Source organism: Bactrocera oleae, chromosome 2 (assembly GCF_042242935.1).
Source record: "Bactrocera oleae isolate idBacOlea1 chromosome 2, idBacOlea1, whole genome shotgun sequence".
Lineage (NCBI taxonomy): Eukaryota > Metazoa > Arthropoda > Insecta > Diptera > Tephritidae > Bactrocera > Bactrocera oleae.
The window spans coordinates 67,525,606-67,553,087 of NC_091536.1; the positions used below are offsets into that span (position 1 = coordinate 67,525,606).

Here is a 27,482-nt window from a genome sequence, read left to right on the forward strand (position 1 = left end):
CGAATGAAGGTGCGCGAGATAGCTGAGACATTAAGCACTTCAAAAGGCTACGTGGTTCATATCCTACATGAAATACTGTGCGTGGTTACTCACTACAGGCAGCAAGCCCACCCGTGATACCCCTTGACTCTGCTGAAGTGCAATCCGAAGGATCCAGTAATGCACACTACAGATTAAAGAATAGTCGAAACAATGAACTTCACCCAGCACACATGCTCCTATTAATGCGAAGGTTATGCTACGGCCGGAAAAGTGATGGTCACCATTTTCTGGGATTTACAAGGTATGATCTACGTCAACAGCCTGGAGAGGGACAAAATAGCCGCAGGACTCTACTATATCGATCTATTGGCGCAATTTTACAAGCGCCTTCCACCATAACAAGACACCGGTTCACACCTCCGCCATCGCCACGGCCAAATTGTTCGAATTTGATTAAGAACTGATACCCCATTCACCACATTCTTCAGATTAGACCCCGTGCTACTTCTTTTTATTTCTAAGATTGAAAACAGGAGTCGCCGTGCAGAAACTTTAAACGAATGAGAAGGTGATCGCCATTACGGAATGGATACAAACTCTGCGGCACTGAAAGTACACAAAGCTTTCCATATAGCATGGAAAAGACTTGAATTGATAATTAAGAAACGGTTAAAATCTTCATGGACTCAAGGCATATCGATTAAGCCATAATAGTGGTTCTAATATTCTAATGTTTGGCTAGGTGTTACTTTCTTAAGTTCATACATACTCAAGTAGATATATTTTAAAATTTTGTGAACATAAGAGACAATCGAAACAGCTTTGGGTTTTAACCGCTTGCCGATCCTCAATACTGTAAGCAAAATTAGATGTCTCACATAATGCAATTAGCCCGAAAGTTAATCTGTAATATATTGTTGTTGGTTTTTCAGTTTTTTGGCAAACCTCAGCACATGGTCACGGATATGCTATTTTTATGCAGTAAAAAACGAATTGGACTAAAACTAAAACACTAAAATGCAACAAATTAATGACGTGTAGTCGAACTTGTACCCCTTAACCCTGAAACTAAGTAAAAACACATTGGCCGTGAAATCACTGCCGCTGCAGCCCACTATAAATGAACCCACTCGGCGTTGCAGCAAGCAATTGAATTTTGGTCGATTACTTGTCAGGACGTGCCTGTATTGGACGCTAGTGACAAAAAAGTTCCAGAAGCAATTTTAAACGTACAAAGGATCGGTCTTAGAGGTGGAATTGTTGGATCGCTGAGAAGCTGAGTTTCGTTTAACGCGTTTACAAAAGAAAAACTGATAACAGGTAGAGAGATATACCGTAATACTTACACAAATGTCTTTAACTTTTATCTAAAAAAAAATACCAACTAATCTTTAAAGCATGCGCGACCCAAAGAATAGACTGCCCAAGTACGAGTCGGACGCTTTCGACAATGTCGAATATGAGTTCCGTATGACGTACACGCTCGAGACCGATCGTCGCATTATGAGTTTCGTCGATTCACGTTGGGGTATCGAGGTAACCGGTGGGATTGATCAATTCGAACCGTTAACCATTATCAATGTGACACCAACTGGTATGGCACGCAGTGCCGGCATGCGCGTTGGCGATGAGATTACGCAAATTAACAATACGCCAGCGTTGGAGTTAACTTTTAAAGAAGCATTGGAGTTGTTCCGTAAAAATAGACGTTATGTGCGGGTTTATGTGAGAGGGTGAGCGAATGTTTGGTACATTTTTAACTGAAAGTTTAAAAATTTTTTTACTATTCCCTAGTGATGTTGACGACGATGGCGAAGAGGACTGGACCTGTCACTTCTGGTTCAAACCACGTGAGTACCATATTTTATATTTATAGTAAATTTGTTCCTTAAATCTTCATATTTTGAAATAAACTAATTGCAGGCAAGCCATGGCGCCGCGATTTCACGCCCATCAAATGGGAGTTCCCATGGAACGATCGTCGCAAGCCGATCTACCGTGAGTCTAACTGTTTCATGGTGCCCAGTGTCATGGAGGAAAGAATTCGTCAACGTCGTGCTGCCACCTCGGCGGTACACAAAAAGGCTGAGCTTGAACCGCACACCCGTTCGCTAACACCATCACCGCGCCCTAAAAATCAACCCGGCGAAAACTTAATGGAAACTATGTTCAAGAAGTAAAGCTGCGCAAACATACAAATTTAAATAAAATGTTGCATGCACCAACCGATGTCTAAGCAGTGAAACGCGTTAGCAACTAATGCTAAAAAAATAAGCATAAATGTGTGTGTGAATTTTGCAAGTACAAAATATATGAAGGCAAATATTTTGTTGGAAAAATTCGCCACGCATAAAAACGCCAAAGGTTTTTCATTCCAGTTCCTGAGACAAATATACATAAAGAAAAAGGCGTTCGTTAAATCTGCCACAAACTCGAATAATGCTCACCAAAGAAGATGTGAACGATAAGGCGGTGTTAGAGGCTAGTCTATGACGCTATAGACACAAAATATCTACTTACATAGTTGTTAAACAAAAACGAAAAAGAAAGTAGTTTAATATAAATAAAAAAAATTTCAGAACCAACTATAAGTGATGAAATACAAGAAAGCACTTGTTATAAAGCTTTAATAGTTGTGTAACTTTATAAAAATGTGTGAAAATAATAGAAACAATAAAAATAATATTCAGCGTTGACATAAGTATAACTGTAATATGACTTTTCAATGTGTTTAAATAATGCAAATGAAATACTTTCTTGTCTCTTGCACACTCATTTGCATTTATAAAGCTACGTGGCTTTGCATGAAAACCACGAAGTGATTGCAAAAAGCACATCGTGATTCAAATAATTACCATAAACTTGAATGTAATCAAAGTAAATAAGCGTCAGCAAAGTTCTCTTAACAAACTATTTTGAAAACCATCAACCGATAGCGGCTCACAAGAAATTCAAACCTGCACGTATATTTTGGTATAAAAATCTCGTCATGCAACCTTCTCGAATTATTTAGTAATTGGTTATAGCAAATTTATTTTTTCATTTTTTCTTTGTAATTTTATTCAGTTTCAAATTTGAATTATATCAGACAAATGTGCTAAAAGTACAAATCGAAATTGTCTCTTTTACGTTTATAAATAAATAACCGTGGGAAATAAAGTCTATGCCAATTTTCTTTATGTGCTAATTGAACTTATTTATATTTCGTATCAATTAAATAAAAGCAACGCGAGAAAGCCAATGTCATTAACAAATGCATACAAATAATCCAAATGCATTTGCTTATTTTTATAAATGCACAATGAAAAACACCAACTAAAGAGAACTAAAAATTACTTGAACAAGGCTACAAACTTCTTTTGCTTAAAAGCAATTATGCTACAAAACTTTTTTTTTCGATGAGCGTGCCTGCTTTTTAAGCAAATAAGTCGGCGTTATTAAATTCTTCGTAAATTTTATTTAATGTGCTTAGATAATAATTTAAAAATGCTTTATATATCTTTGTATTACTAGGTTTGTTACAAAGGTTTGCACAAACCATATATATAATGTACTGTTGGAATAATTCGTTGCGCGACAAATGAAATGGCATAGCCGAGGAAGTAATCAAAATAAATAATTTTACAATCCACGTATCTTTTTTGTTGTTTTGTTTTGCTTGTGTGAAAAGAATTTTCGCTAACCACTTCATTTTTTTTTTTTTTTGCTGACAACCACTCAATTATCTTTTGTTTATGTTTGTAGCTTTTTATTCACTTGTTTATTTTAACAATTCTCTTGCGATTGATGATTTTGGTGTTGTTATTGATATTTTGATTGCGATGGCAATGACTGTTTGCGGTTTTCGAAATTAACTGTTGGCCCTCTGCTACGTATGTGGCCAGGTAGATACCCTTTTGCTTATATCTAACTGTGTGATTTGTGGCTGGATATTATTCGCGATGTAAAAGCACAAATATAGCTAAAATCGACAATATTGCCCACTAAAAAGAGAAATTAGACATTAAAATAGAAACAAATGTGACATAAAAAACACTATAGTACCTTCACTTTTGGATACTCATTCATGAATATAGTTATTATACCGACATATGGAAGAAACCCTCTGGCTCGACCTACAATATCTTTTTTCGTCAACCACAGTTGTCCAGGAGCGTAAAGACCTCGATCGTCCACGTTATTATTATCACCTTTAGTTAGGAATTTCACTGAACCATCTTCCCTACAATTTAAAAGTAGAATTTTTCCATATAATAATAGGCAATTAAATGTATAATTGAATTGTGTAGAATAACTCACTTTTCATGCAGTTTAACGACACGATGTACTATAGGTATATCTCTCCCTTCCACTTTGAACACAACAATTTCTCCAACACGCACTGGTTCTTCCTTGTAATTTGTTAAGAAAAGCAAATCTCCTCTATGAAAAGCCGGTTCCATACTACCACTCAGAACCACCACAATTGGCGATTCGCTGCCAGTAACCACCATTAGGCCCTTCCAGATCATCAAAGCCGATGAAACAATCATCGCAAAGCTCAATATTTGGTATAGGGACTAAAAACATTAGCGAGGGAAAAACATTAAAGAAAAATAATGCAGTTTTGTATACAATTGTTAAATGCATACGTGTAATCGAACAAAGTAAACCCTTCACACCACCAACTACTCATACATCAAAAATTTATAAATTTACCTGTCGTTTGTTCATTCTGTTAAAGTCGCGGAGCATTTCATCAAACTGCAACAGCTCGCCCAACCCCATTTTGATGGCTTTGTAGATTTACGTGTTTTTAACTTAAAATAGTACAAATAAAACTTTAATTTGTTATCCACACAATATACTCTTTCCGCAGATTTGTGAAGTTTTTGTGGCCGCTACCACGAAGTCGTCTTCTGTCAAACAACGCCGCGCGGACGCCTTTTGAACACGTCAGTTGCCACTTGCAGGGTTGTAAATTGGACTTGTACTAAAAGCACAAATCTTCGGATAAAATAATTAGTAAAGTTATGTCAGAGAATGTTATGATTATTCATTGATATCAATAAATCCCTGTTAGGAAAGGCACTATTCTCTTTTTTCTGAAAACTCCAATCAAGGAATTATCTAAAAATTAAATTTAAGTACAAGAAAGAAAAGATAATGAACCCAGTTGTGGTCAGAAATTCAATCAGACCTATTGAAATTCTTATATAAAAAATTTCATTTTATTTCAATACCCCTTTAAACCACAGAGGAAGTATTTTCAAAATTTTATATAACATTACACCATAATGCATGTTTCCTACTTCTTATTACGGTTCAAAATTTTTTAAAATTAGCCGATAATTGCAGCGGTATGTCGACGAAATAAATCCGGACAACGTAAAGCCGGCTGTCGTGATCATTCCTGTCATTGTGAATGACCCTATTTTAAGTCAAATTCATGTGCATCGTAACCTTATACCATGTTCATGTGCATTTTTTCAAAATTTCAGAATCCGTATTTTAAGCTGTGCGAATATTAAGTTCAAATCAGTTTTTTCCAACTTTTGTTTTTTAAACGAAAAATATAATATTGTCTCCATTTTCGAGGCTATAATTAAAACCCATTTTTAGACTTGCCATACAACATAAACGCCAATACACAGCAAATGGGTGACAATAGATTGTTGGATACCACCCAGGTTATCAATGGTATTGCTGTGCTGCTCTCGTTTTTCGTAGGTTACAAATATGCCTTAAAAAAGCATGATGTCAACCAGGATACTGCCGGTGCAAGGAGTACTAATCAGGGCACAGGTGACGCTACCACCTCTGAGGGTGTGAGTCTATAGTTAACCTTAAGTGGTGCTTTAATAACCAAACTTTTATTTTTGTATTGCAGTTTTTTGCTAGCTTTAGCAACAATTACAAAATGGTATTGGTAGTGCGCAATGACCTGAAAATGGGTAAAGGCAAAATAGGTGCACAATGTGGTCACGGTGCTGTGGGTGCTTATCAGAAAGCTATGCAACGCAATCCGCGACTAGTACGTGCTTGGGAAAATACCGGTTGTGCTAAAATTGCACTGCGTGTTGAAAGCGAAGCTGAAATGATGGCTATTAAACGCGCAGCGGAAACGCACAGCCTGACAACATGTCTGATACGTGATGCTGGTCGTACGCAAATCGAACCTAATTCGAAAACTGTACTAGCCATTGGTCCTGCAACCGTAGAAGATATCGACAAAGTTACTGGTCATTTGAAGCTGTTGTAAATTGTTTCATATTTGATCAATCAAGATACTCTTTGCGATAGCAATACGCTTATCGTTTTAGTGTAAGCTCAACAGAATAGAATACGTATGCGTAATATTAAAATTTTATATTTAGAATACAATAAGGTGTTACTTTATATATTAACTTGATTAAAAATACATAATTTATTTAATTCTTATAAATACGGTTATTTAAAAATTGTAATCATGAATTTTTCATTTAGAAGTGCAACCAGTCATCGTCATCATTATCATCTTGATGAAGTTGTTCGGGCTTAGCCGTATCCATAGTCGTTTGAACTTCATTAGCCTGTGGCTCATTCATGTTATTTTGTAGGTTAGCATCAATGCCGTCATTAGCCATTTCACCACTATCATTGAACACTTCATGTTTCATGGAGACATCAGCAACGGTGTCATCACCACCCCCATCTTCCTCGTCACTCTCCGAAATGGCCAAGTCTTCATCTATGCCGACGTTATCATTACTTGGCATTATTAGTGGCATCTGTGGCATAGACGTCATATCAGCTGGCATTGCACCATCAGTCATATTGGCATTCATTTGGAAGTGTGCTTGTGCTTCATCATCCTCCTTACCATATTGCATATGATTTTGTGTTGATTGCAAATCTTCAGTCGCATTATTGTGGGCGGGACGGTTGCCGAAATTTAAGAAGTCTGATGGATCATAGTTGGGATCCAAATCCATTGAGTCATCTAAAGGAAATATAATGGTAACAGGTTAAAAAATAGTACTCAAGTAAATTAAAACAAGCATGCTAATAAGATTGCATTGGTGAGCGGTGCAGTAAAGTAAAGGAATAAAATATAACGGGACAAAATTTCAAACAAAAAAATAAAAATGCTGAACGGAGATCGGTGAACGGTGGTAAAAGGAAATGTGCAGAGAACCTTGCTGCTGTTGAGTGTAGAACCCAACGCCACTCAATTGTACCATCGCCTCTGCGGCTTGTTGGCTGTCATCCTCGCATTGTTGCTCTGCACCTTCTTCCTCTGACACAGCAGCGTGTTATTTGTTTAGAAACAAAGAGTTCAATTACTTTAAAGGCACTTGAAATGCATACATACAAATTTAAACTAAAACTGCATATAGCTATGCCTAAGTTAGAATCTTTTGTTATACAAATTTCACACATTTAATTTGAAAGTTATGTTAGAAATCGCTCCACTCACCGTTGGCGAGCGGCGGAGGCTCTATTTTCATCTCGGTTTTTATATGCGACACATCAATTTGATCCATGCCCATAGCGCCCACAGTGTCCATGCCACTGTCGTTCGGTTGTATGCGTTCGCCTTGATCGAGTATGCTGGCGGCATTATTCTCATCCTCTGATACTTCCTGAAACTCCTCATCATCCGTTGAGCATTGCAAATCTGGTCGTTGTGAATTAATAAATTTTAAAAATTCATGAGTAATTAAAATGCGTACACAAATAAAGCGGCGTGTGGTTGCTGTACAACTAATTCATTGATAAATTACAACAGTTATAGTAGTAGGCGGTACAATAAAATACAATAAATTTTAGCGTGATTATTGAAAACAAATTTCACATTTGAAATAACCACAAAATCCAAAATTTTAATTATAATAATAATAGTAGTAGTAGTAGAGTATGTACAAATATTTGTTGGTGTGAGTAAAGGCGTAAATGAAAATCTCGATTCGCGTAGCTTTTTGTCTGCCACAAAAACTACGAAAACCACAAAAACTAAAAGTACAACAAAGTTACAAATAATTATTGGAAAATTTTAAATTCAAATTCAAATTAACCAAACATAAACAAAAAGTTGCCGAAACAAGGGTGTAAAGCCAAACGGGTAACAATTAGAGCAAATCATATAGTGTTTTAGTCAAACAAAAATTGGAAAATATTTTGTTTTGTTTTGTGTTTTAATAAATACGAGTAATTTTTTATTGTTGTTGTTAGATTTGCATTCCGGAAAATTCCTTGCATCATTTGGATGCAGTGTGTATTTGTTGGTTAGCTATTATTGTTGGTATTTTGTTGTTGTTGTTTACAATAGTAGTACATTATTAGTCTTACCTTCTTCCAAAAAGGAATTTTGTGGGTTACTTATATTTGAGGCTAGGCTGTCCTTGCGGGGTCGGCCACGCCCACGTTTAACAGCGCTCGCATTTATTTTGACTAGAAAATAGAATTTGTGTACGCTTTAACCCAGAGTTTTGGCTCATGGAAGTATTTTTTTTTTAAATTAATTAAAGAATTGTTTGCTTCTAAAGCTACTCTAATTGTGTGTTCATAAAGATAAACATTTTCAATTGTCAACAAACAAAAGGGATAAGTAAACGAAACGAAAGATAAAAACAAGAAAAAATAAAATAGTGCAAATCCGAAAATGACAAAAATAGGAAAAACAATCTAAGCAAATTTTTAGTTGAAATAAGGGAAAATTTGCTTTCACAATACTAGACACAAATAAAGGGTGTTGTAGACTAGGAGAAGCATTGTTTGCTCGAGAAACTGAAATTAGTTTCATGCCGGACGAAACACAAAGGACCATTTATTGTCAGATTACTAACAAAATTTGTGGCAACTGCTAAAGGTTAAGCGAACTTTATTTTTGTTTTAAGTATATGTATATCTACATATCTAAATATTTGTGTTAAAATTAAAATTAAAATTTTTTTTCAAATTCATGAAAACTTTAGAGCAAGTTATTGGTTAAGAGGAACTAATAACTCGGTGAAAATTAGCATGTTGTTGTTGCAAGGGTTATTCCGACAGAGTCTAGTGATATATATATTTAGACTGGATTGGAAAGCAGTGCTAGTTAAGTGGGCTTTCCGAGTCGATTTTAGGCTCGTTATTCTCTGTGTTTACATACTCGGCAGTGTGGTGTTTGGCGTAATCAATTTTAATATTTAATTCCGATTCAAAGAGGGTTAGATCGCCGAATTAGCAGCCCTTGGGCGGATAAAATCTGGACCAAACCCGGTAACGTTGAACTCTCTCGGTGAGCAAACATCTGCTAGCGATCTACACATTTTCTTCTTTCGTAGATTTCTGTCGACTTTTCGGAACAACCGTTACAACAACACACAAATTCCAATATTTACTTAAAAAAAAAAAAACCTCAAATTCCATTATTAGTAACGCGCAGAAAGATTATATGAGTGATAAAGTAGGCAAGAGGGAGCAATATATAGATATATATAACATTTTACCCATACCATTAAGGCTGTGAGCTGTACAACATTAGACCCCAAAGATGGAAGTACATTTTTTTTTTTTGAAAATATACAAAATAGCATATAGAAAGAGCATAAAATTATAAATTAATAAAATTAACCCATTAAACCGATTCAGATAAGCAAATAAAAAAAGAAATAAAAACAGTTACGCAAGCACTCACCCTCCTCCACAGTGTCGCGTTGTTTGCGCGGACGACCACGGCCACGTTTAACGTCGGGTGGCGGTGGTGCCATATCGCTACCACCAGCTGGTGTTGTGGCCGGTATAGTAATGCCACCAACAAAACTGCGACTAAATGATGAACCCGACGAGTTTAATGCAGCTGATGAAGTCGAAGGACGCTCGTTACCTTCAACATCGATAAAATCATTTTCCGGCGTACTCGAACGACTCGTACGGTGTGGGAAATCATAGTCTTGATCATCGCCACCCCAAGTATCATCCAGTTCGGCATCGGCACGTGCACGCTCTTGTACTTTGCTGATGTTTTGCTCAAGTTGACCACAATGATCGGAAAACTATTCGAATATTTTATAAAATAATACATTTGTAATAAATTAAGTTTTAAAGTGCCGTTAATTACCTCTTCCAGCTGTGAGCGCGCAAAATGCAGTAAATCTTTAGCATTCTTTGTGAAGCGCGATTCGCTGCCATTGTATTGCTCACAGTTGGCCGCAATTAGCTCAATGTCCGCCAAGAACTCAGCGCGTGAGTGATAACGATGCGCTGTAAACAAAAAAAAAAAAAAATCATTTTATAGTAGTTTTGTACTTACACCATATTGACTTTTACATACCCTCCACATTTTTGCCAATAGTTTCGAGGTCCATGGGACGCTTGATAATTGTATAATAATCGCGCACTTGCTTCTTATTGACTGGCTTCAAGAAGGGCCAGCTTTCTTGCATCAATTTTATTTTGCCATGTAATTGTTCGAAAATGAATGACAGCGCCACTTGATCGTTATCATCCAGCAGTGGATTAATAGCTTTCTCCAAGCGCATTAGCTTGTCTTCCTTCTCGGCCAATAGCTCGAAACAACTCTGCAGCATGCGTTGAGCAGCGACGGTGAACGAGCTGCGCGCACCATTGTATAGAGTTGAATTTTCAACAATTTGATTAAGATCGGCTAAGAATTCTTCGCGATTATGATAGCGACGTTGACGTATATAGTCGCGCATAGTTTGCAGATCCATCGGCTTAGTGACGATGCGATAATAATCGGGCACAAGCTACATTATACGAAAGTAGATTGTGTAAGAGTATATATACATATAAATATTTAGTTACAAATACACACCTTGGCGTTAACGGGAAAGAGAAACGGTGTCACATCCGGCATTGAACGCAACTCATTGAGTATTTCCTCGAGTATGGACGACAAAACAACTACCGGATCCGTACGTCGGCGATTTGCTGTCTTATTGTGACGTTGCAGATAATCGCAATGCAGGTCACCGGCCATGCGTCGCTTCTTCTTGCCCACAGCCTCTTTGGGCACCTTCAACAACAAAGTGCGACGCCGCACATCTTCGTGGCGCTTAAGCACCTTACTGCTCAATGTCACCTTAGTACCATCCACATTGACCAAATCATCATCCTCGCAGTTGAGCTCCTTCTCCACTTCCTCCTCCTGCTCTTCATTAATACTCACATTGGATGAATTCGAAGGCCCTTGCAAGCCAGTGTAGAGCGGACAGGCTTTATTTGTGCGCATGTGTCCAACCTAATTTAGAATATAATTTATATCAATACTCATCACTTTATAATTAGAAAGTTATAAGATTATAAGATTACCTGTCCACAGGCACCACACTTGAGCTTCAAGTCCGGTTTCAACTTGAACTTCTTGCGTGAGGGGCTGACTTCTTTGTGTGGCGTGTCGCGTTCTTTATGCGATGAGCCACCAGATGACTTGGGATCACCCAGTGAGGTGGGCATGCCACCTGGCTGCAATTTTTGGTTCTGCGCCAACAATGCAAGTCGTTCGCGTTCTTGATTGCGTTTAATGCGTCGCAGTTGCTCTTGTATGCGTCGTTTTTCACGTTTCATTTCCTCCTTCTGCTGTTCGTCCAATGTGGCGAACTGTTTAATGAATTGCTCATCTTTCGTGGTGCGTATCTTCATGTAGGCATCGATCACTGGCTGTCGGCGTACAATTTCCACACGCGTATATTCTTTGCCCTCGTTATCCTTGAAGGTGCGTGTTATTTTCAGTATACGTCCCTGATTTGGATTCGACACCGGCTGTTGTGAGCTGTCGTCTTTACCATCTTTCGATTTGCCACCCTTTCCACCCTCTTGATCTTCCATAATCTTTTTCAATAACTCCTCACGCTCTTGCTCTTCGCGTTCCAATGACAATTGTGTGGATGTCTTCTTATTTGACAGCATATTTTCCAAATTTTTACCCAATTCTTCAAGATCGGATTCTTCCGATGCTGAAGACTCATCCTCGTCCGTGGAAAGTACCTCTGAACTAGCCAGCACACGATTTTGTAGATCGAAAATGCGCTGACATTCCTCTTTGTAACGTTCCTGATGCTCGGCGATGGAAAACCGATTACCACGCGAAAATTTGTCCATACCCTGTTCGCCAGCTTTGGCCTTTTCGGTGGAAAGTGTGCGCACCACATCGATTACCTCCCAACGGGACAATTTTCGTATCTCCTCTTCAGGCACTTTGAATTTACGCAACAACTCTTTGGCACGCTGCAGCGGCAGACGACGTAAATCGGCGTCGGTGCCAGTGACGGTACGTTTCGGCTGAGACTCCTGCTCCTCTTTGGTTTGCTAATGGTTAAATTGTAAAGCGTTTAATATAAATAAATTTCGAGTCTTAGAGTTGACGTTACGCACCGTGGGCTTATTAGGCACGCGCACATAAGAAAAGCCTTCACCGCAACCGGTGGGGTCGGCCGGTCCAGTCAGCTGCAACAGACACTTGCCACGCATCGCTTGTATGTAAGCGCTGTAGACAATAAATAAAAAGAAAATGCGTTTACTTCAGTTGCACCGAAGCAATAATACCCTTCACAAATAAGAGAGTTTTCCATACAAAAACGTGATTTTAATCATTCAATTTGTATGTTTTACTACAACAACAACAACAACAACATCCCTGAAGTAATCAATTCTGAAAAACGTTACCGAAATTATCCCGGATTTTATCCCGCCGAGGGCTGTTATTTCGGCGATCTAAATCTAAGTAGTAGTAAGATCTCTGAAGTAATTTGAGGAAATACTGTCAATTTGACAATCTTTGACCGAAAAAAAGTCCTGATCCGTTCCGGTTACATAGACTCAACGGTCGTGAGAACAAATTTCTATTTTAGCTTGCTTACCGCGTGGTATTCCAAGGCGCCACCTTCACTTCATCGTCCAACTTCAGTTGCGCCTCCTCATCGTCATCCTCTTGAGGCGCGAATAGGAATTTCTCACCATAACCAGCATCTTTCAAACGCTGCTCGGCCGCTATCATGCTAAAGAATGCGCAGCACTGCTCCGGCGAGACCATTGCACGTATTTCCTCCTCAGACGGCAAACGGAATTCCGGCTTAATAACCCACCAGTTCGAGTCCATGCCTGTACGTTTGAAATCCGCACACTGTTTCAAACGCTTACGTATGCTGCTCTCCGAGTGCGCCGGGAAAGCACGCTTTATATCGTCCATACGTATGCGACGAGGATTGTCGCGACTCTTCCAAAACAGGCGGTAAATGAACACCTGAAAGCAGAGAAGAAATTAAAGTACAATTTTTTTTTCTCTAAAATAACTGCTTCTTCATACCTGCAGGAAGTCTCTTGTGAAATTATTGGCACGTTTCGAATTCGGACCAGGCACTTCGTAAATGGGGCACTCTTGACCCACTGTAAACAGCGCATTTATAGCGCGTATCCAAAAGTTGCTGCGATTGCGGATAACAAGAAACTCGGTCGGATTGATATTGTGCGGATAGATTGGCGCACGATACATATTATTCTCCAGCGCTTGTATGCACTGGCCTGGATGTATTATACCCAAGAAGGGACTGGTATGCGCAAACGCCACTTCGCCATATTTAAAGTCTTGCGGACCATTATCCTTTGCAGCCTTGCGTTTGTAGTAGTTTTTAATTTTGGAACACATGCCGACCTTAAAATAATGTAAAAACAATAATGTGAGTGAGTGACTAAATATAGATTAAAAATTTAAGAGTAACACGCACTTGATTCATCAAAGGTGGATGCTCTTCACAAAATTCGCATAATATTATATCGCCATCTTTGCCGCTTAAATCTTCAGGATTACGCATGAAAAACACGTCGCCACCACCCGACGCAATACGCTCCACCTCTCGTTGTTTGGCTTTTTTGGCGATATACTTAAGCAGTGGTAGTACAGCATGTGGACCGGGTGATGCTAAGGAACCATGCGAGAAACGTTTCAATGGTGGACGATGGAATGAACGCAGTTTCATAGGACCCATGTATGTCTAAAAGGTAAATTAAAGGAAAAATAAAATTGCTTTCAAAAAGTTTTCAATTCTTAAAATTAAATCTACCGGTATAAATGGCGAGCGTAGCTCAACTACTGGCGTGGAATGCTGTATCAGATTGCCGCCGCCCACTTTAAGTCGTAATGTCGGCTCAGTCTTAGGCTGATAGTAGCTGTTGAAAGAACACAAGTAAATTATACTTTTAAAATTAGAAGATTTATGCACAACTTACGAATCGTTTGAAATGTTGAATGGGTCACGATCTGGACTCTTGGGTGGTGGCGGCGGCGTGTCCTCGGCCAACACATTGATTACACCTGCTTTGCCTAACAAAATCTTCGATTTTTTAACATGTGGATGTGGTATTTTGATTTTCGGTGGTGGACCCGTATTTTTGCTAATTTTCGATGGATCAATGTCATCCGGTATACCGAGTATAATATTCTCATCATTCGGATCAAGCGTGAGCACTTTGGGTTTTGGTAATTTGGTCATCTGTTCGGCATCCCAGATGATTTCATCCTCCCATTTGCCATAAATCAATTCTTCATTCTCCACCGGAAAGATGCTGTACCAGGTGTCGTCCACTGCTTCGGGTGCTTTACTTTGTATGCTGAAATATTTTTTATTTCAAATTTTTAATTAAACTTATTTCTCGAAAATATCGCTAATTTCATACATACACCTGATTAGCCTTTTTGCTGGAAGACGATCCACCTTGCGTTTTGCCACTTACGGTGTTTCCCGATACGGGCATTGTTTTGCCCGGTTGACTGAAGGCACCGGCTGTCCGCGAGCCACTTGATGGCAACCAACCTGCTGCGATAGTTTTTGAATTCAATTTCTGCAGAACTTTCGCTTTTATATCGTTGCCATCCCATACAACCTCATCTTCCCAATGCAGTTGCGAAACCATCAAGAATGCATCGTCAGCAACGGGTTCACCTTTGATGTCTTCATCTTCTTCCACTGGCACTAATGCTGGTGAGTCTATTGCGCCACCTTTTTGTGGCGCACCGGATGGTTTTGTTTTAAATCCGTAATTGAAACCTTCTCCAGAATCGGGCACTTCCAGCATATCATACCAAATTTGTGCCGGTCCATAACGCCAGTCAGCGATTTTGGGTTTACTATCACTGTTGTCACCACTCTCAAGTCCCTCTGGTTTGACATCTTCATTATTTGTAATGCTTAATAATTTGTCCTCGTCATCGGAAACGCAATGATATGGCATTGGGTCCGGACCATAGTGCAGACCGAATCCTTTTTTCTTCGGTTCTTCTGAATCGCTTGTGGAATCGGATCCGGCATTCGGGTTCTAAAAGATCAACATAAATAAATGGATAATAGGATGTTGAATACTTTAGTGCAAAAAATATGAACTTTTTGATCCCGTGAGTGCTTTCGTCGTCGCCTTCTTTTCTTCACACTACGCCAAATCTGTGGCAAGCTTGAGGGTTTTCCCGGCCCAAAAAGTCGTGAAAAACGCAAAACTTTATCGGGACGGAAATCCGGAAATAATTCTCTCACATCCACATTGGCGTATTTGGATGGCAGCATGTCTGCTAAGGGCGTGTCCAACTTGCGCTCTGTCGCTAAATTTGTAATAACACAAAAAAAATTACTAAAATAAAAACTTGGCGGGAGATAATTTTCCTTGCAAACATACGTTTATCTAATTTTGTGTCGCCATTGGCACCGTCCGGTCCATTCGTTTTAACACTGTCAACATTATTGCTGCTTGACGTATTGCGTATAGGTGCAAGCGGGGGAGGCATTAGTTCCTTATCGTCTTTGGTTATACCTAATATGATATTTGCATTTTTTAAGTTCTTTTTTAAAGATTTAATTATATCTTACTTGAAGCCTCGACTTTTGAGGCCGGTATTGCGTCTTCAAGATCTTCGAGTATACTTTGTTCATGTGTGGGAGGAGTGCGCGGGCAATCTTCTGATAGCTCTGTTATATCTGAGTAATCTATTGCACTGTCATCTTTGACAATTTCACCATCGTCTTCATTATCAGCTTCATTGCCATCATTATTCGTAAATCCGGCTTTTAGGGCATCAAAATCACTCATTGGATGTTTAGGAACATCTACTTCATCCATTTCATCTTTTTCGGTATCTATTACTTCGTTCAACATTGAGTTGAGCCCCAATCTGTAAATATTTATTACCATAAGAAAAAAACAATAACAACGGCAATAACTGCTTTCGTGTATACATACTTGGACAATGAAGATATGTGCTCACGAAATTCTGGATCGAATGCATTGCCAGCATCATCGTCCATCAACCTTCCTTCTGAGTCTATATTACCAAATAATATGCCTGTCAGATCCATTCCAAAACCACCACCGGCGTTGCTATCAGCGGAGCCCCCACCGCCACGGCCGGTAGAACCGTCATCATCACTATCCGAACTCATATTGTAAAAGTTTTACTATTTCTCTTTGCTTTATGCAGAGATATCATATAGATCATATATAAATGGAAATAAACTTATTGCATAAAAAACAAACTAAAAATATTAAAGCAAAAACTATTATTTTCACAGAAAATCGAAACCAACTTCTTTAGCAAAAGATGTAAAAATCAGATGTAAGAATTTCGCGATATGGCCATATCGCAAGTAATACTATAATTTGTAGTCAGAATCAGTACTAAATTTTTGTTTATTAAACGAAGTGTCTTTAATTATACTAAAAATTATTAACTAATTTAAACTAAGTTAATTAATTTTAAACACACAATAAGCAATTTAATAAGTGAATTTCAGCACCAGTACACCTAAACCTAATAAAAAACCATTTTAGCGAAACAGCACCATATGCCTGCAAAGTGGCAGCGCAATAATTGTAATTAAAAGAGAATGGCAATGCCGCTCATGTTTTGTTTACATTATACACTGTCAGTGCTGAATTTATTTTGCTAACCAAAATCGCGTTTGTTTGACATATTTGAATATAATTTTTATAACGACGAGCTTTAATACTAATTATTTGTTTATAAACTTTGATTTCTGTTAATAAACTTCAAAATGTTAAAATATGATTATGGAAAACGCATTAAAGTAATGATAAATCGTGAAATTGGGTTAGAAAAGCGAGAAGTCTCTATAAGTAAATTGAGCCATAAATATCACGAAAACCTGGGTAAGCGCGGCTTCCTGCCCTGTAAAATGCGTTTATGCGTTTGTACTAACTTATTAAAATAATTTTAGCGAACTTAGAAGCGCGGTTTCATGATCAAAATGCGCGATATGATAAAATAAAAAATAAAATAAAGAAGGGAAATGAAATATGTAATGAGATTCAAAAAACGATTGACGACTGGAAAAAGCGAATATCAGAAATGCAAAACGAAGCTCAACGCTGCGTAGCTGAGGCTATACACAACCGTGAACAATTAATTAAGCAATTGGATGAGTAAATAATTCTGCGCTCACTTTAATTATTGATTGCTAAATATTTAATAATTATTATTTTTTTGTTTTTACCTAGAATACACACATTAAAGTTAGCGACCAATACGTACATTAATTTGAACGCACTTCCGGAGCGCATACAAGGAGTCTTTGTGCAAGAGACAGAAGTTCGCAGGAGTTGGCACCCTTTTTGCTTTGAACCTTTAAAGCACACTCCGGAAGAAGTGCGACAGATTATTTGGGGCAATTCCGAAAACGCCATGGTCTATAGTGAAGCATGGGAACGTCTGGTATTCCGTTCGGTACGCGAAATGCTGTTGCAATTAACTAAGGGCAGTTAATTCCTTTTTTAGCAGTCTTTGTTGTGTATGGTGTTTTTAACATAAGATAATTTTAAATTGTGAATATATAATATACAAATATTTTATTATATTAAGTAGTTTAATAAATTAAAAACGAATTTTAAATTGATTTATCTCGTTTTATTGCAAGAAACTTGGGGTATCCTACCGAATGATATATTCGGTATGAATCGGTCTCAATGAAAGGCATGATGATAAGATGTAAATCTAGTGGAATAACATTGAGATATTAAATTTTTCCCAAAAATTGAACGGTATACTTTCCACGTTTTGTTATAAGGACGTATGGCTTAGTGTTTGAAACTGTACTTAAAAGAAAGTAGCATGCAAGTTCTAACTAAAAAACAAAAAATATTTAAACTAGTTGGCGGATGTCGCCCAGTGTTTTTTAAGTTCGTTTAATAAGGAAGTGTTGATGCGAAAATATTATATCTCGAAATAATGCAATTCATTTCAGATAGTTGAGGTTAAAAAATGAATAATAATAACGTTCCAGTATTGGAATTTCAATGAAGAACTTTGTAAATAAATCGACTACACCGCCACCTAGGAATATGAATGTGATAGTAATCGTTTAATATCATGCACGTATATGATGAATCGCAGATATGCAGACCACATATCAGTATGCATATTTTGCATTGGAATACTTAAATGTTCTTACATATATACAAATTTATCAAACAGTGATTTATACCCAACCCATCTTTGATGCAGTACTTGAAAATATAGCAGTGCTGAGATATCTCCGAAACTATAAGTATTTCCCGTGCTTATTATCTCTGAGCTAATGTAGTTTGGTGTCAAAAATCGGTACCCGAAATATGAATCTATTATTTAATTTTCGTTATTCTATGTAGTTGTCTGTATACAGAATGTATCGGTTAATCTCTGAATTATCTTACTAAAATTAGCTGAAGCTATTTGATTTTATTTTGTATTGAAGACCTTCTCCTAACCCCAATACAGACATTTTCAACTTCCGCTTGACTATATACCGTAAATATCAGAGAGTCACTAAAATTTCGACATCTGCAATTATAAATTAAGTATTATAAATTTATATGATTTAATTTTTGAATATCAAAGTAATTATTTTTCCCTGACTTTAATATTTGAAATTAAAAAATGGTTGCATTATCGGACACACATTCAGTATTATTTTGCTCTAACAATTTTCATATATTTTCTGAGCAACAAATAGAAAGCAAACGCCGTAAAAAGAGAGTTGTCTTTAATAATACATGTGTAAACATATATTTGCATATGTATGTATATATTCGTGCAAGTTTCCAATACGAGCATTTCAAACTTATATTCGTTTTTCAGTATTAAATTGAAATTCAAAGTGCTTGGACGTTATCTTGAGTATAACAATTATTTTAATGCAAGTGAAAATACGGTAAATGATAAGCAGAATTAACTGTGCGTAAGAAAGTTATCATATTATTTATGTATTTACATACATACATATATTTACAGTTATTTTATTTTCATTAAATTTACATTGTGCCGAGCTCTCCCTGAATCAAGTTTAACAATTAATTGGCATTAATTAGTTGTTGGCTCCGCCGTTGGTCAACTAAAGGAGCAACCATTAAGGAAGCGCTAATCTCGGGCGGAACCAAACATTATATGTATATCATTGAACATTTTAAGAACATAAATATTTCAAGATGTTTGTTCAAAGGGAAATTTTAATGCACGAGAGGATGACGCCACGCCCATTGCTTAGTTAAAAAATCTATATACGATCTAATTCACATATTTAGTGAAGAAAATTTTATGTTTCTGGTATGTTGTCTAAATAATCCTACCTAGTAGAAAATACCATTAAATCGGAGGTGGGCAAACTAAATTATTTGATGCTGAAAAAACCGTTATACTGTGCGCAACATGTTGTGGGTGTATACAAAAGTTGTATTAATCATTATATGCATAATAAAAAATTAACGATAAGCGCTAAACGTTCAATAAATTTTAACAATCTAAGGCACTTGTTAGCCTAAGCTACAGATTTTTCAGCGCCATAACTGCTTAGAAGCTTGTGTAGCGTAATCTCGCACTTGCCAATAAATGCTTCAATTGATTGTCGATTGTGTAGTGAAGTTCGTTCTTGATAATCAAAGAACAGCTGAGTACCTCTTATATCACTTATAGTATAAGGGGCAAAATATCGACGGAAACGTCAAGATTGTGATCTTAAAATGTTTCAGAGATAAAATTAAGGGATGTGATTTTTAAAGATTTCCTATGCGGATGCATCGCTATTTGGTGTTTTAAAAGTCGCCAATATGCAAAGAACTAGACCTTTCTAATGGGGTTTTATCCACTAAAAAAAAACGATTTTTTTGTGATTTTTTTTTTTGGCGAAATATAATTTAGTAAATAAAAGAAAATAATATACATTCGCAAATTTAATCTCCTTCATAATCGGCGATTAATTTAGAAAAATTTTGGGTTTCCTTTGGTCCCGTAAACGATCTCCAGGAAGACCTCCGAAAAAAGGTGTCTGGCGGTGAGGAAGATTTTTCTGCTTAAAATTAGCTCAACATCATAAACCAAAAATAATTATTTTTACAATACATGAATACAACAATGATCGAAGGAATAGTCAAAATTTTGATTTATTACTAAGAGACGGCTTTCAATAAAAGTCGTTTTTTGCGAAAAATTTACACTTCAGAGAGGCTTAACAAATCGAAATTCTTATCAAAACTATTACTCCTTCTTCAATTATTTCCTGATAGATAAACTAAAAAGTTCGTGTGAATATTTCAAGTTAACGTTGTTGTTGTAGCGGCAGAGTTTTGTCGAGTTGACAGTCCTTGGCCGGAAAAAATCCGGGTCCGTTCCGGTTACGTAGACCCGACTGTTATGGGAACGGATTTCAAGTTGATCGCTCCAACCGTTACGAAGAAATCTTTCACACCAACTCTGAAAGCAGCTTTTCGAGAAAAATTTGTTTAAAGTTTTGAGAAACGATTACACTAAGTTAAAACCTTATTTAAAATGCACTCATATCTCCGTACTATTATTTGCCGAATCAACTTCAAATTTTTTGAGAATATTTTCAAATAACATGTATGTATGTACAGTCAAAATATTAGTAAACATTTTTTGAATTCATAAGTTAAGCTGATATCCTTAAGACCTATGCCATAAGAACTTTCGTTATTAGTTTTGATTCTAGCCCGACAAAATCTGAACAAACTTGAAAGTGAAAAACTATAGCAATAACTGTTAGTTGTAAATTTAATCTTTATTATTTTTATTTTATAATTATATAATTTTCAGATAGACCGGAAGCAAGAAATAACTCCACAAAATGTCTCAAAAACGGTAAGTGAAATGGTCATGCAAAGATGTAACTATCAGGCAGGTTAGTTATAAATTGTTCTAACAGATTTAAAGAAGATGTTCTCCTAATTAAATCTGATTCTCAAATATTTTTCTCTGATCTAAATAAATATTTGTTTAAGGTTGCTTTCTCTTGTGTAAATAATGCATTCTGATAGAAGTTGTTTTGGTCTCTCAAAAATTACTTTATATAACCCACTTATAAAATTCTGAAAAAAGCTCTTCATTCTCTAGTCCTAATATTTAATTGATCAATCTTGTTTTCAAAACCAAAAACCGTTGAAGAACACGACAGCGTCAATAATAATGAATAATGAGAGATTCCCGTTAACTTAGACCCTTTTAACGTTAGATCAGATTGCAATATTCTTCCTTCGCTGCCACCGAAAAAAGATACTATTTCGAAAATAAATTCTTTAAAAGTCCAAATACCCACTTCACATCCCTGCGTTAAGCATAAAAACTTACTTCGGAGAAGCTTTTTTATTTTGTTTTCTAAAAATAATTTTTTTTCTCTCATTCTTAGCAAATTTAATTTCATACAGATTCAATTTTAGTTTTCCGCTCGCTCACAGCTCTGCTCTCTCGGCTAAAAATATGTAAGGGAAAGCAACAACAAAGTTATACAGTTAACTATTCTATCTCTATTTGATTTATCTCAGTGTATATTTGATTCAATATTCTTCAGAGTTGGGTGGGTTCGTGTTCGTCAATAACATTTCAATATCCCTCTACTTTCAATCCCCTCTAGCTCGAAAAACTTGATAATGCGATTGCATCTTTATCTTAATATCCCTATATTTTAAACCAATTTCTATTTTTGTAGCTCTGTGTCGAAAAATCCTAACTTAGGTCAAATGTCTTCCGACTTCCTATACCACTTAGGGGTAAATGTACCGGATACTAAGGACACAGCAGATATTAAAAAGCAGTATGGACATATTAAGGTTCGTAAACAGTTTTTGAGTGTGAGAACGAATACTGTGATTCTGTTTTGCTAATTTACCGATATAATTAATTCAACAGGTGGTGTGTTTAGGTGGCAAGGACACGCGTATGCTTGAATTAGCAAAATATATACATTTCAATGTGTACGATGGCAATTCGGGTAGTGATTACGAAAGGAATTTATTCGAGGATGGCCACAGATATGCTGGGTTTATGGTAATCATTTTTATTTAAGGATTATATAAAATATATCTAAATTTTATTTCGTTTCTTAAAGGTTGGCTGCGTGTTATGTGTAAGCCATGGTGTTGGCAGCTCCACGATGAGTGTGGTATTACACGAAGTAATTAAATTGGTTAGTTACGCCGAATGTGTAGATCCGCTATTTATACGCATTGGCACCAGTGGTGGTCTAGGGATTAAACCGGGCACTGTAGTTGTGGCTAACAAGGGCTATAATGGCTTACTACTCAGTGAATATGAAATTGTAAGTATACAAGTATAGCCATCAAAAATATTAGACTTAGAAATAGAAATAGGTAGAAACAGTTTTCGAAAAAGTAAGTAAGTACCCTTCACAAATACACAAAATTCTAAACAAGAACTTGATTTTGACCGACCAATTTGTATGGCAACTATATACTATTGTGGTTCGATCTTAACAATTTCTTCTGAGTTTTGACCGTTGCTTTGGACAATAATTGTGCCAAAATTCGTGAAGATATCGTGTCACATAGAAAAGTTTTACATATAAGGACTGGATTTTGGTCGATCTGTTAATATGGGAGCTGTATACTATAGTGGTCCGATATCGGCGCTTCCGACAAATATGCAGCTTCTTGGGAAGAAAAGGACGTGTGAACAATTTCAGACAAATATTCCAAAAACTGAGGGAAAGACAGACGGCCATGGCTAAATCGATTCAGCTTGACATGATGATCATTTATATATAATATATACTTTATAGGGAAGTTTGTAACACCCAAAAGGAAATATTGGATTCTGGGTGTTACTGTTCAGGGTATAAAAATTGAAAATTTACATCAAAACCCAGTAATTTTGATTAAATTTAATATAACTGTAGAAGAAGTTTAGGCATTAAACTAAACTAAACTAGTGAAAATATTTTAACACGTTTTCATTAAGCATTCCCGATATATTCGGTATAAATGGAATCAGAATAACGAAAAGTATTATATTTAGTATAAGGGTTATGTTAACGTTTATTACATAACTAACGAATTGTATGGTATCAAGTTAACTCGAATAACAAAAATCATCGTATAAAGGGGTTAGGGGAACTAGTGAACCGACTTATGTATTTTGAGCCTGAGATCATTTTCAGGAAAATATGTTCACCTCACAAACATTTTCAGCATAAAATCAACCATAAACACAGAGATTCTCATATTCAATATCAGAGGACTTGAAAATGTGTACTACTTGACTTCTTCATGGTGCTTGATTTTTCTATTGTAAAGCGAAATAATTTGAGCAAATTTAAAATGATACTTTCTGCTTTATACTACTTTCCCAAGTAGTCCGATTTCGACTATATTACTAATAATTGCAGGCTATTTTAGGAGAACGCGTCGCACGGCCAGCCCAATTCGACGAGAGATTACGTAAAGACATAATTGCTTGCACGGAAGCAGCAGACACCGAGGAGCAAAATACCTGGGATATTATTGAAGGCAATACAATGGGCACAGATTGCTTCTACGAAGGTTCACACTTCTAATATTCATCCAAAAATAAATTTGTTTTTATAAATTTCGTATTTTGGCAATCCGTAGGTCAAGGCCGACTCGACGGCGCTTCTTGCACGAACTCAAATGGCGAGCCGTACACCGTTGTCGATAAACTAAACTTCCTGCGACGCTGTCACGATGAATGTGGCATAAGAAATATTGAAATGGAGGCGCCAATGTTTGCAGCGTTGACCTTGCACTGTGGCATACGAGCGGCTGACGTGTGCGTAACGCTTTTGAATCGACTGGAGGGCGATCAGGTGTGTGTTTTAATGAAGTTATTTGTATAAATACAAGTTAACATAAATAATTGCAAATTACAGGTGAAGAGTACCAAGGCACAATTAAAGGACTTTGAAGAGCGTCCGTTTAAGCTTGTGTCGCGCTTTATAAAACGTTACATAATAAACTGTGTATAAACGTGACAATAAAATATATATTTTCTCTTTTAAATCTCTTGGATTAAAATTTTTCCGCTCGCTTTGGAAGCATCATTTGGTAAACGTAGTTCGTTTGGGAATGTTGTTGCTACTGTAGTTTCCATTGTTTTTGTAGGCTGTTGCCTTGGTTGTTTCGTTGGTTTCATATTACTCAAAGCTGCAGCTGCGGTGGCTAATTTGTTTTTAACTAAACGATTTGGTTTAATCAAATCTGATAAATCGTAATCGCTTGGTTTCGTTTTGGGTAGGTTTGATGCAACGTTCGTGGTGGATAATGATGTCTCTATAGTTTTAGTGTTTTCAATAGTTTGTTTCTCATTAATTTTGGTTTTCATTTTTTTGGAAATTTTCTTTTCTTTCTTCTCAGTTTTTGCACTCTTCTCCTCTTCAATAAATAAACGTGTTGCATTGGCTGGTGGAAATTCACCATATAGACTCTTAAGTTGTGTTGTGGCTTTTAAGGCGTTGACATTTTTTGGTTCTAACTCTAGAACTTGCATATATAAGGCGTAGGACTGTTGGGAAAGAGAGGATCTATCAGTTTCGTCAAAATATTTCGACCAACATGTTACCTCTTGTCTTTCCCCATTAGCATATGTAGCATCTGCTAGGCGTAAGCGGGCTTTCAAGTTGTTCGGCTCCAGTTGCAAGCATTGCTCGCAATCTTTAATTGCTTCTGCATACCATTTAAGTTTTATTCCTAAAATAATAGTATTGAAAGTTAGAAAAGTGTATTGCAACGAGTTCAACTCACAAAATACATGACCGAAGAATTTTAGCGAAAAGATTGTTTTAATCGAACTTTTTGCATATTTTCGGTGTTACCGAACATTTAGTCGGACATACCATATATGAAGAGGTGGTTACTATTACTTGTGGCTTTTTCCTTAATTTATCGACACGTAATCGGCTCTACGGTCACCTCAATTAAGAACAGTTCAACTGTTTACTTGTATTATTACAGTTCACAAGGCGGTCGGTTCTACAACCCCGGATTTAGTTTCAACTAAGAACAGTCTCTACGGTTTCTTTTAAAATTGGTAAACTGTCCCCAAAGCGGTTCTACGACTCCGGATAAATTTCGATTAAGAACTGTCATTACGGTTCACTTCTAAATTGCTTAACCGCTACCAAGGTACTCGGTTCTACAACCCCGGATTTAGTTTCAACTAAGAACAGTCTTCTTGTAAATTTGTTTAAACATTCTAAAGGTTGGAGGTTGACCGCGAATTTATTTTCGACCAATAATTCACAGCATAAAAATTATTAATTTCTGGACTCGAACTGACTAGTATTTTCGCTTCCTAAAATATTTCACTTGTTTATCAACAAAGCCTATACTTACTGGCTGCGGCACGATTATTATAAGCTGGCGCCGCCTTCTCTGCGCAGACACTTATCGCTCGTCCATATTCTTCAATTGCGTTTTCATATTCCTTAGCACGAAAATAATCGTTGCCACGCAGACGATATCTGTGAATGTTACGTGTAAAAATATCATGAAAATTATATGCAGATTTCAATTTATGCTACTGACTCTTCGGCGAGCCGCTCGCGTTCTACATCGGTAAATTTGCTGAGTACTTCTTGCTCTTGGACGGTTTTAACTGCTGCAACTGTGCTGTCGCCATCTTCCATTTGTAGTTTTGATTTTTGTTTATTAAGGCGATTTTTGCGTTCAACCTCTTCCTGCACGCGCTCCTCAGCCAACTCCATGCGTAAGCACTCCTCATCTGCATCATATTTATCCCATTTTCCGTAATCGGTGGACTTGATACGCTCGGTTGAAATTTTTGATGTCGGCACAGCCACACCACTATTTGGTTTTGCTTTGAGTTCATTATTTTCTTCAGACTGTTTAATGGCACCGCTCTTACGTACTGGTGGCACGCCTAGATCTATTTTAGCCATCTTTTCAGCGGCGGCTGACAATTCAACGTCCTTCACCTTTATATTATTCGTCCAATCGAATATCGGTTTCCACTCTTGCTTCGAGAGCGCCTCACGTCCCTGCAATTTTTCCTCGCAACGAAAAAGTCGACTGTTCGGCTTGAGTTGTCGTAATTTATTTTCCGCACAGGTCGTGAGTTCAGGAAAATAACCTTCTTCGCCGGAACGTAAAATTTGTACAATTTTCTCTATTTCACGTGCATTCTCACACTCGCCAATATAAGCGAAATCCAAATGATTTATTGGAATATCAAACTTATCGATGAGCTTACGCTTTGTTTCCTTGCCATCCATGTTATTTATGTGCTATTGGGAAGATATTTTAATGTAATTTGTATTGCTGGAAATTATATTTTTTTTTGTTGCAAACTGAAAAAAAAACTGATTCTCTCATAATATTTATTTCGAAAACTACTTTGCTGTCCCATCGATTAAACAAGCACGAATGAGTCGGTAACTGCTAGTAACGGATCCTGAATTACAAGTATTACCGATTCGAGCAATCGTTTAATTGCATATATGTACATAGCTTTCAGGGATGTAATTCACTCTTTTTTCATACTTAACGGTAGTTAAACTCATACGTCTATTCAGGAGCTTGAGACTTGAAAAAATAAATAAAACTTAGTTCTCTATACGAACGGAGTCCTTTTGCGAACGGAAGGTGGTTTATGTTGATATTATATCCTGTATGTAAGGTATATTAAGTTTGCCACGATGTTTGCAACACCCAGAAGAAAACGTCGGGAACATAACATAAAAATTACCAGCGAGACGAGCTGATATTTTAAACACATCCTTTTCTCTACAAGAAGCTGCTCAGTTGTCGGAACCGCCGATATCGGACCATTACAACGTATATTCAGATTAAGAGAATAATAGCTGAATAAAATGCTTTAGACTACAAAGCCTTGAAAACTTAGTGTATAGTTGAGTTCTTAGATATTAAAACGTAATCTGTTCTTCATAAAGTTTTTTTTAAGTAATAAAGATGTGGCGTAAATATATTTACCTCATTAGGATCGCACTTTGTGTCAAAAGGTTGTAACGAACTATTTATCAGACGAAGGTGAACCTATATCGTTTCAAATTAATAAAAACGAAAAAAAAATTATTTCTTAAATATACCTATTTACCGCAAAACCAAGATCGGTCCTAAAATCTAAGTAGACAATTCCGTAAATCTAAAAATTACTGGAAACGAATCAATATCGATCGGTAATTCGATTTTCGTTCTTTGAAGGGATTTTGCTTCATAAGTTTTTGACGAGCCACGCTTAGGTGACCGGAATGAGAAAAACG

The 27,482-nt window shown here is 36.8% G+C and overlaps 7 protein-coding genes across 16 annotated transcripts; 4 read left to right on the forward strand and 3 right to left on the reverse strand.

Annotated features, from left to right (window-relative positions):
- The first annotated feature begins 1,119 nt into the window (after positions 1-1,119).
- LOC106623718 (uncharacterized) lies at positions 1,120-2,338 on the forward strand. Its single transcript, XM_014243317.3, has 4 exons — positions 1,120-1,302; positions 1,380-1,715; positions 1,777-1,832; positions 1,906-2,338. The coding sequence occupies exons 2-4, from the start codon at positions 1,381-1,383 to the stop codon at positions 2,160-2,162; spliced, it is 648 nt and encodes a 215-aa protein (XP_014098792.2). The 5' UTR covers positions 1,120-1,302; position 1,380; the 3' UTR covers positions 2,163-2,338.
- A 674-nt stretch (positions 2,339-3,012) lies between these two features.
- Positions 3,013-4,896, reverse strand: twr (signal peptidase complex catalytic subunit SEC11 homolog C twr). The gene is made up of 4 exons (XM_014243314.3): positions 4,681-4,896; positions 4,282-4,541; positions 4,027-4,204; positions 3,013-3,965 (listed from the first exon to the last, which is right to left on the reverse strand). The coding sequence occupies exons 1-4, from the start codon at positions 4,747-4,749 to the stop codon at positions 3,915-3,917; spliced, it is 558 nt and encodes a 185-aa protein (XP_014098789.1). The 5' UTR covers positions 4,750-4,896; the 3' UTR covers positions 3,013-3,914.
- Positions 4,897-5,420: 524 nt separating this feature from the next.
- LOC106623721 (probable peptidyl-tRNA hydrolase 2) lies at positions 5,421-6,406 on the forward strand. Its single transcript, XM_014243324.3, has 2 exons — positions 5,421-5,789; positions 5,852-6,406. Exons 1-2 carry the CDS (start codon positions 5,619-5,621, stop codon positions 6,221-6,223), a joined length of 543 nt encoding a protein of 180 aa, XP_014098799.1. The 5' UTR covers positions 5,421-5,618; the 3' UTR covers positions 6,224-6,406.
- Taf1 (TATA-box binding protein associated factor 1) lies at positions 6,316-16,525 on the reverse strand. Of its 7 annotated transcripts, XM_070105537.1 has the most exons (21): positions 16,171-16,525; positions 15,801-16,102; positions 15,610-15,744; positions 15,324-15,535; positions 14,624-15,258; positions 14,173-14,553; positions 14,007-14,112; positions 13,671-13,937; positions 13,253-13,597; positions 12,807-13,189; positions 12,322-12,433; positions 11,260-12,255; positions 10,763-11,188; positions 10,259-10,694; positions 10,046-10,188; positions 9,623-9,980; positions 9,441-9,455; positions 8,293-8,394; positions 7,421-7,621; positions 7,139-7,240; positions 6,316-6,943 (listed from the first exon to the last, which is right to left on the reverse strand). In XM_070105537.1, the coding sequence occupies exons 1-21, from the start codon at positions 16,368-16,370 to the stop codon at positions 6,444-6,446; spliced, it is 6,357 nt and encodes a 2,118-aa protein (XP_069961638.1). In that variant the 5' UTR covers positions 16,371-16,525; the 3' UTR covers positions 6,316-6,443. The 7 variants fall into 7 exon arrangements, with proteins under 7 accessions (XP_069961638.1, XP_036217478.2, XP_069961639.1 ...); XM_036361585.2 differs by lacking the exon at positions 9,441-9,455; XM_070105538.1 differs by lacking the exon at positions 7,139-7,240 and having other exon boundaries at positions 16,171-16,524.
- A 359-nt stretch (positions 16,526-16,884) lies between these two features.
- Positions 16,885-17,840, forward strand: Spc25. The gene is made up of 3 exons (XM_014243316.3): positions 16,885-17,097; positions 17,166-17,370; positions 17,446-17,840. The coding sequence occupies exons 1-3, from the start codon at positions 16,983-16,985 to the stop codon at positions 17,708-17,710; spliced, it is 585 nt and encodes a 194-aa protein (XP_014098791.2). The 5' UTR covers positions 16,885-16,982; the 3' UTR covers positions 17,711-17,840.
- Positions 17,841-19,052: 1,212 nt separating this feature from the next.
- LOC106623713 (uridine phosphorylase 1) lies at positions 19,053-24,243 on the forward strand. Of its 4 annotated transcripts, XM_070105543.1 has the most exons (9): positions 19,079-19,133; positions 19,214-19,525; positions 21,029-21,073; positions 21,918-22,038; positions 22,118-22,255; positions 22,317-22,526; positions 23,613-23,766; positions 23,836-24,050; positions 24,114-24,243. In XM_070105543.1, the coding sequence occupies exons 3-9, from the start codon at positions 21,060-21,062 to the stop codon at positions 24,207-24,209; spliced, it is 948 nt and encodes a 315-aa protein (XP_069961644.1). In that variant the 5' UTR covers positions 19,079-19,133; positions 19,214-19,525; positions 21,029-21,059; the 3' UTR covers positions 24,210-24,243. The 4 variants fall into 4 exon arrangements, with proteins under 4 accessions (XP_069961642.1, XP_069961643.1, XP_069961644.1 ...); XM_070105541.1 differs by lacking the exon at positions 19,214-19,525 and having other exon boundaries at positions 19,053-19,133; XM_070105542.1 differs by lacking the exon at positions 19,214-19,525 and having other exon boundaries at positions 19,059-19,133; positions 21,033-21,073.
- On the reverse strand, positions 24,108-26,611 carry Spag1 (Spag1 axonemal dynein assembly factor). Its single transcript, XM_014243312.3, has 4 exons — positions 25,768-26,611; positions 25,576-25,703; positions 24,803-24,930; positions 24,108-24,745 (listed from the first exon to the last, which is right to left on the reverse strand). Exons 1-4 carry the CDS (start codon positions 26,472-26,474, stop codon positions 24,239-24,241), a joined length of 1,470 nt encoding a protein of 489 aa, XP_014098787.3. The 5' UTR covers positions 26,475-26,611; the 3' UTR covers positions 24,108-24,238.
- Positions 26,612-27,482: the final 871 nt, after the last annotated feature.

What these genes read in the sequence shown, in the direction of transcription:
- Taf1 (XM_070105537.1), bottom strand. Translation starts at nt 16,370, where the DNA reads ATGAGTTCGGATAGTGATGATGACGGTTCTACCGGCCGTGGCGGTGGG. An exon ending in TACGCTCGCCATTTATACCG is followed by an intron (nt 13,938 to 14,006) that starts GTAGATTTAATT and finishes TTTACCTTTTAG; the next exon opens with ACATACATGGGTCCTATGAA. An exon ending in CTACACTCAACAGCAGCAAG is followed by an intron (nt 6,944 to 7,138) that starts GTTCTCTGCACA and finishes TATTTCCTTTAG; the next exon opens with ATGACTCAATGGATTTGGAT.
- LOC106623713 (XM_070105541.1), top strand. An exon ending in TACTCAGTGAATATGAAATT is followed by an intron (nt 22,527 to 23,612) that starts GTAAGTATACAA and finishes TAATAATTGCAG; the next exon opens with GCTATTTTAGGAGAACGCGT. An exon ending in ATCGACTGGAGGGCGATCAG is followed by an intron (nt 24,051 to 24,113) that starts GTGTGTGTTTTA and finishes TGCAAATTACAG; the next exon opens with GTGAAGAGTACCAAGGCACA.
- LOC106623718 (XM_014243317.3), top strand. Translation starts at nt 1,381, where the DNA reads ATGCGCGACCCAAAGAATAGACTGCCCAAGTACGAGTCGGACGCTTTC. An exon ending in GTGCGGGTTTATGTGAGAGG is followed by an intron (nt 1,716 to 1,776) that starts GTGAGCGAATGT and finishes ACTATTCCCTAG; the next exon opens with TGATGTTGACGACGATGGCG. An exon ending in TCACTTCTGGTTCAAACCAC is followed by an intron (nt 1,833 to 1,905) that starts GTGAGTACCATA and finishes AACTAATTGCAG; the next exon opens with GCAAGCCATGGCGCCGCGAT.
- LOC106623721 (XM_014243324.3), top strand. Translation starts at nt 5,619, where the DNA reads ATGGGTGACAATAGATTGTTGGATACCACCCAGGTTATCAATGGTATT. An exon ending in ACGCTACCACCTCTGAGGGT is followed by an intron (nt 5,790 to 5,851) that starts GTGAGTCTATAG and finishes TTTGTATTGCAG; the next exon opens with TTTTTTGCTAGCTTTAGCAA.
- Spag1 (XM_014243312.3), bottom strand. Translation starts at nt 26,474, where the DNA reads ATGGATGGCAAGGAAACAAAGCGTAAGCTCATCGATAAGTTTGATATT. An exon ending in TAATAATCGTGCCGCAGCCA is followed by an intron (nt 24,931 to 25,575) that starts GTAAGTATAGGC and finishes CTATTATTTTAG; the next exon opens with GAATAAAACTTAAATGGTAT. An exon ending in CTAATGGGGAAAGACAAGAG is followed by an intron (nt 24,746 to 24,802) that starts GTAACATGTTGG and finishes CTTTCCCAACAG; the next exon opens with TCCTACGCCTTATATATGCA.
- Spc25 (XM_014243316.3), top strand. Translation starts at nt 16,983, where the DNA reads ATGTTAAAATATGATTATGGAAAACGCATTAAAGTAATGATAAATCGT. An exon ending in TAAATATCACGAAAACCTGG is followed by an intron (nt 17,098 to 17,165) that starts GTAAGCGCGGCT and finishes AAATAATTTTAG; the next exon opens with CGAACTTAGAAGCGCGGTTT. An exon ending in TTAATTAAGCAATTGGATGA is followed by an intron (nt 17,371 to 17,445) that starts GTAAATAATTCT and finishes GTTTTTACCTAG; the next exon opens with AATACACACATTAAAGTTAG.
- twr (XM_014243314.3), bottom strand. Translation starts at nt 4,749, where the DNA reads ATGGGGTTGGGCGAGCTGTTGCAGTTTGATGAAATGCTCCGCGACTTT. An exon ending in GTCGTTAAACTGCATGAAAA is followed by an intron (nt 4,205 to 4,281) that starts GTGAGTTATTCT and finishes TTTAAATTGTAG; the next exon opens with GGAAGATGGTTCAGTGAAAT. An exon ending in ATGAGTATCCAAAAGTGAAG is followed by an intron (nt 3,966 to 4,026) that starts GTACTATAGTGT and finishes TTCTCTTTTTAG; the next exon opens with TGGGCAATATTGTCGATTTT.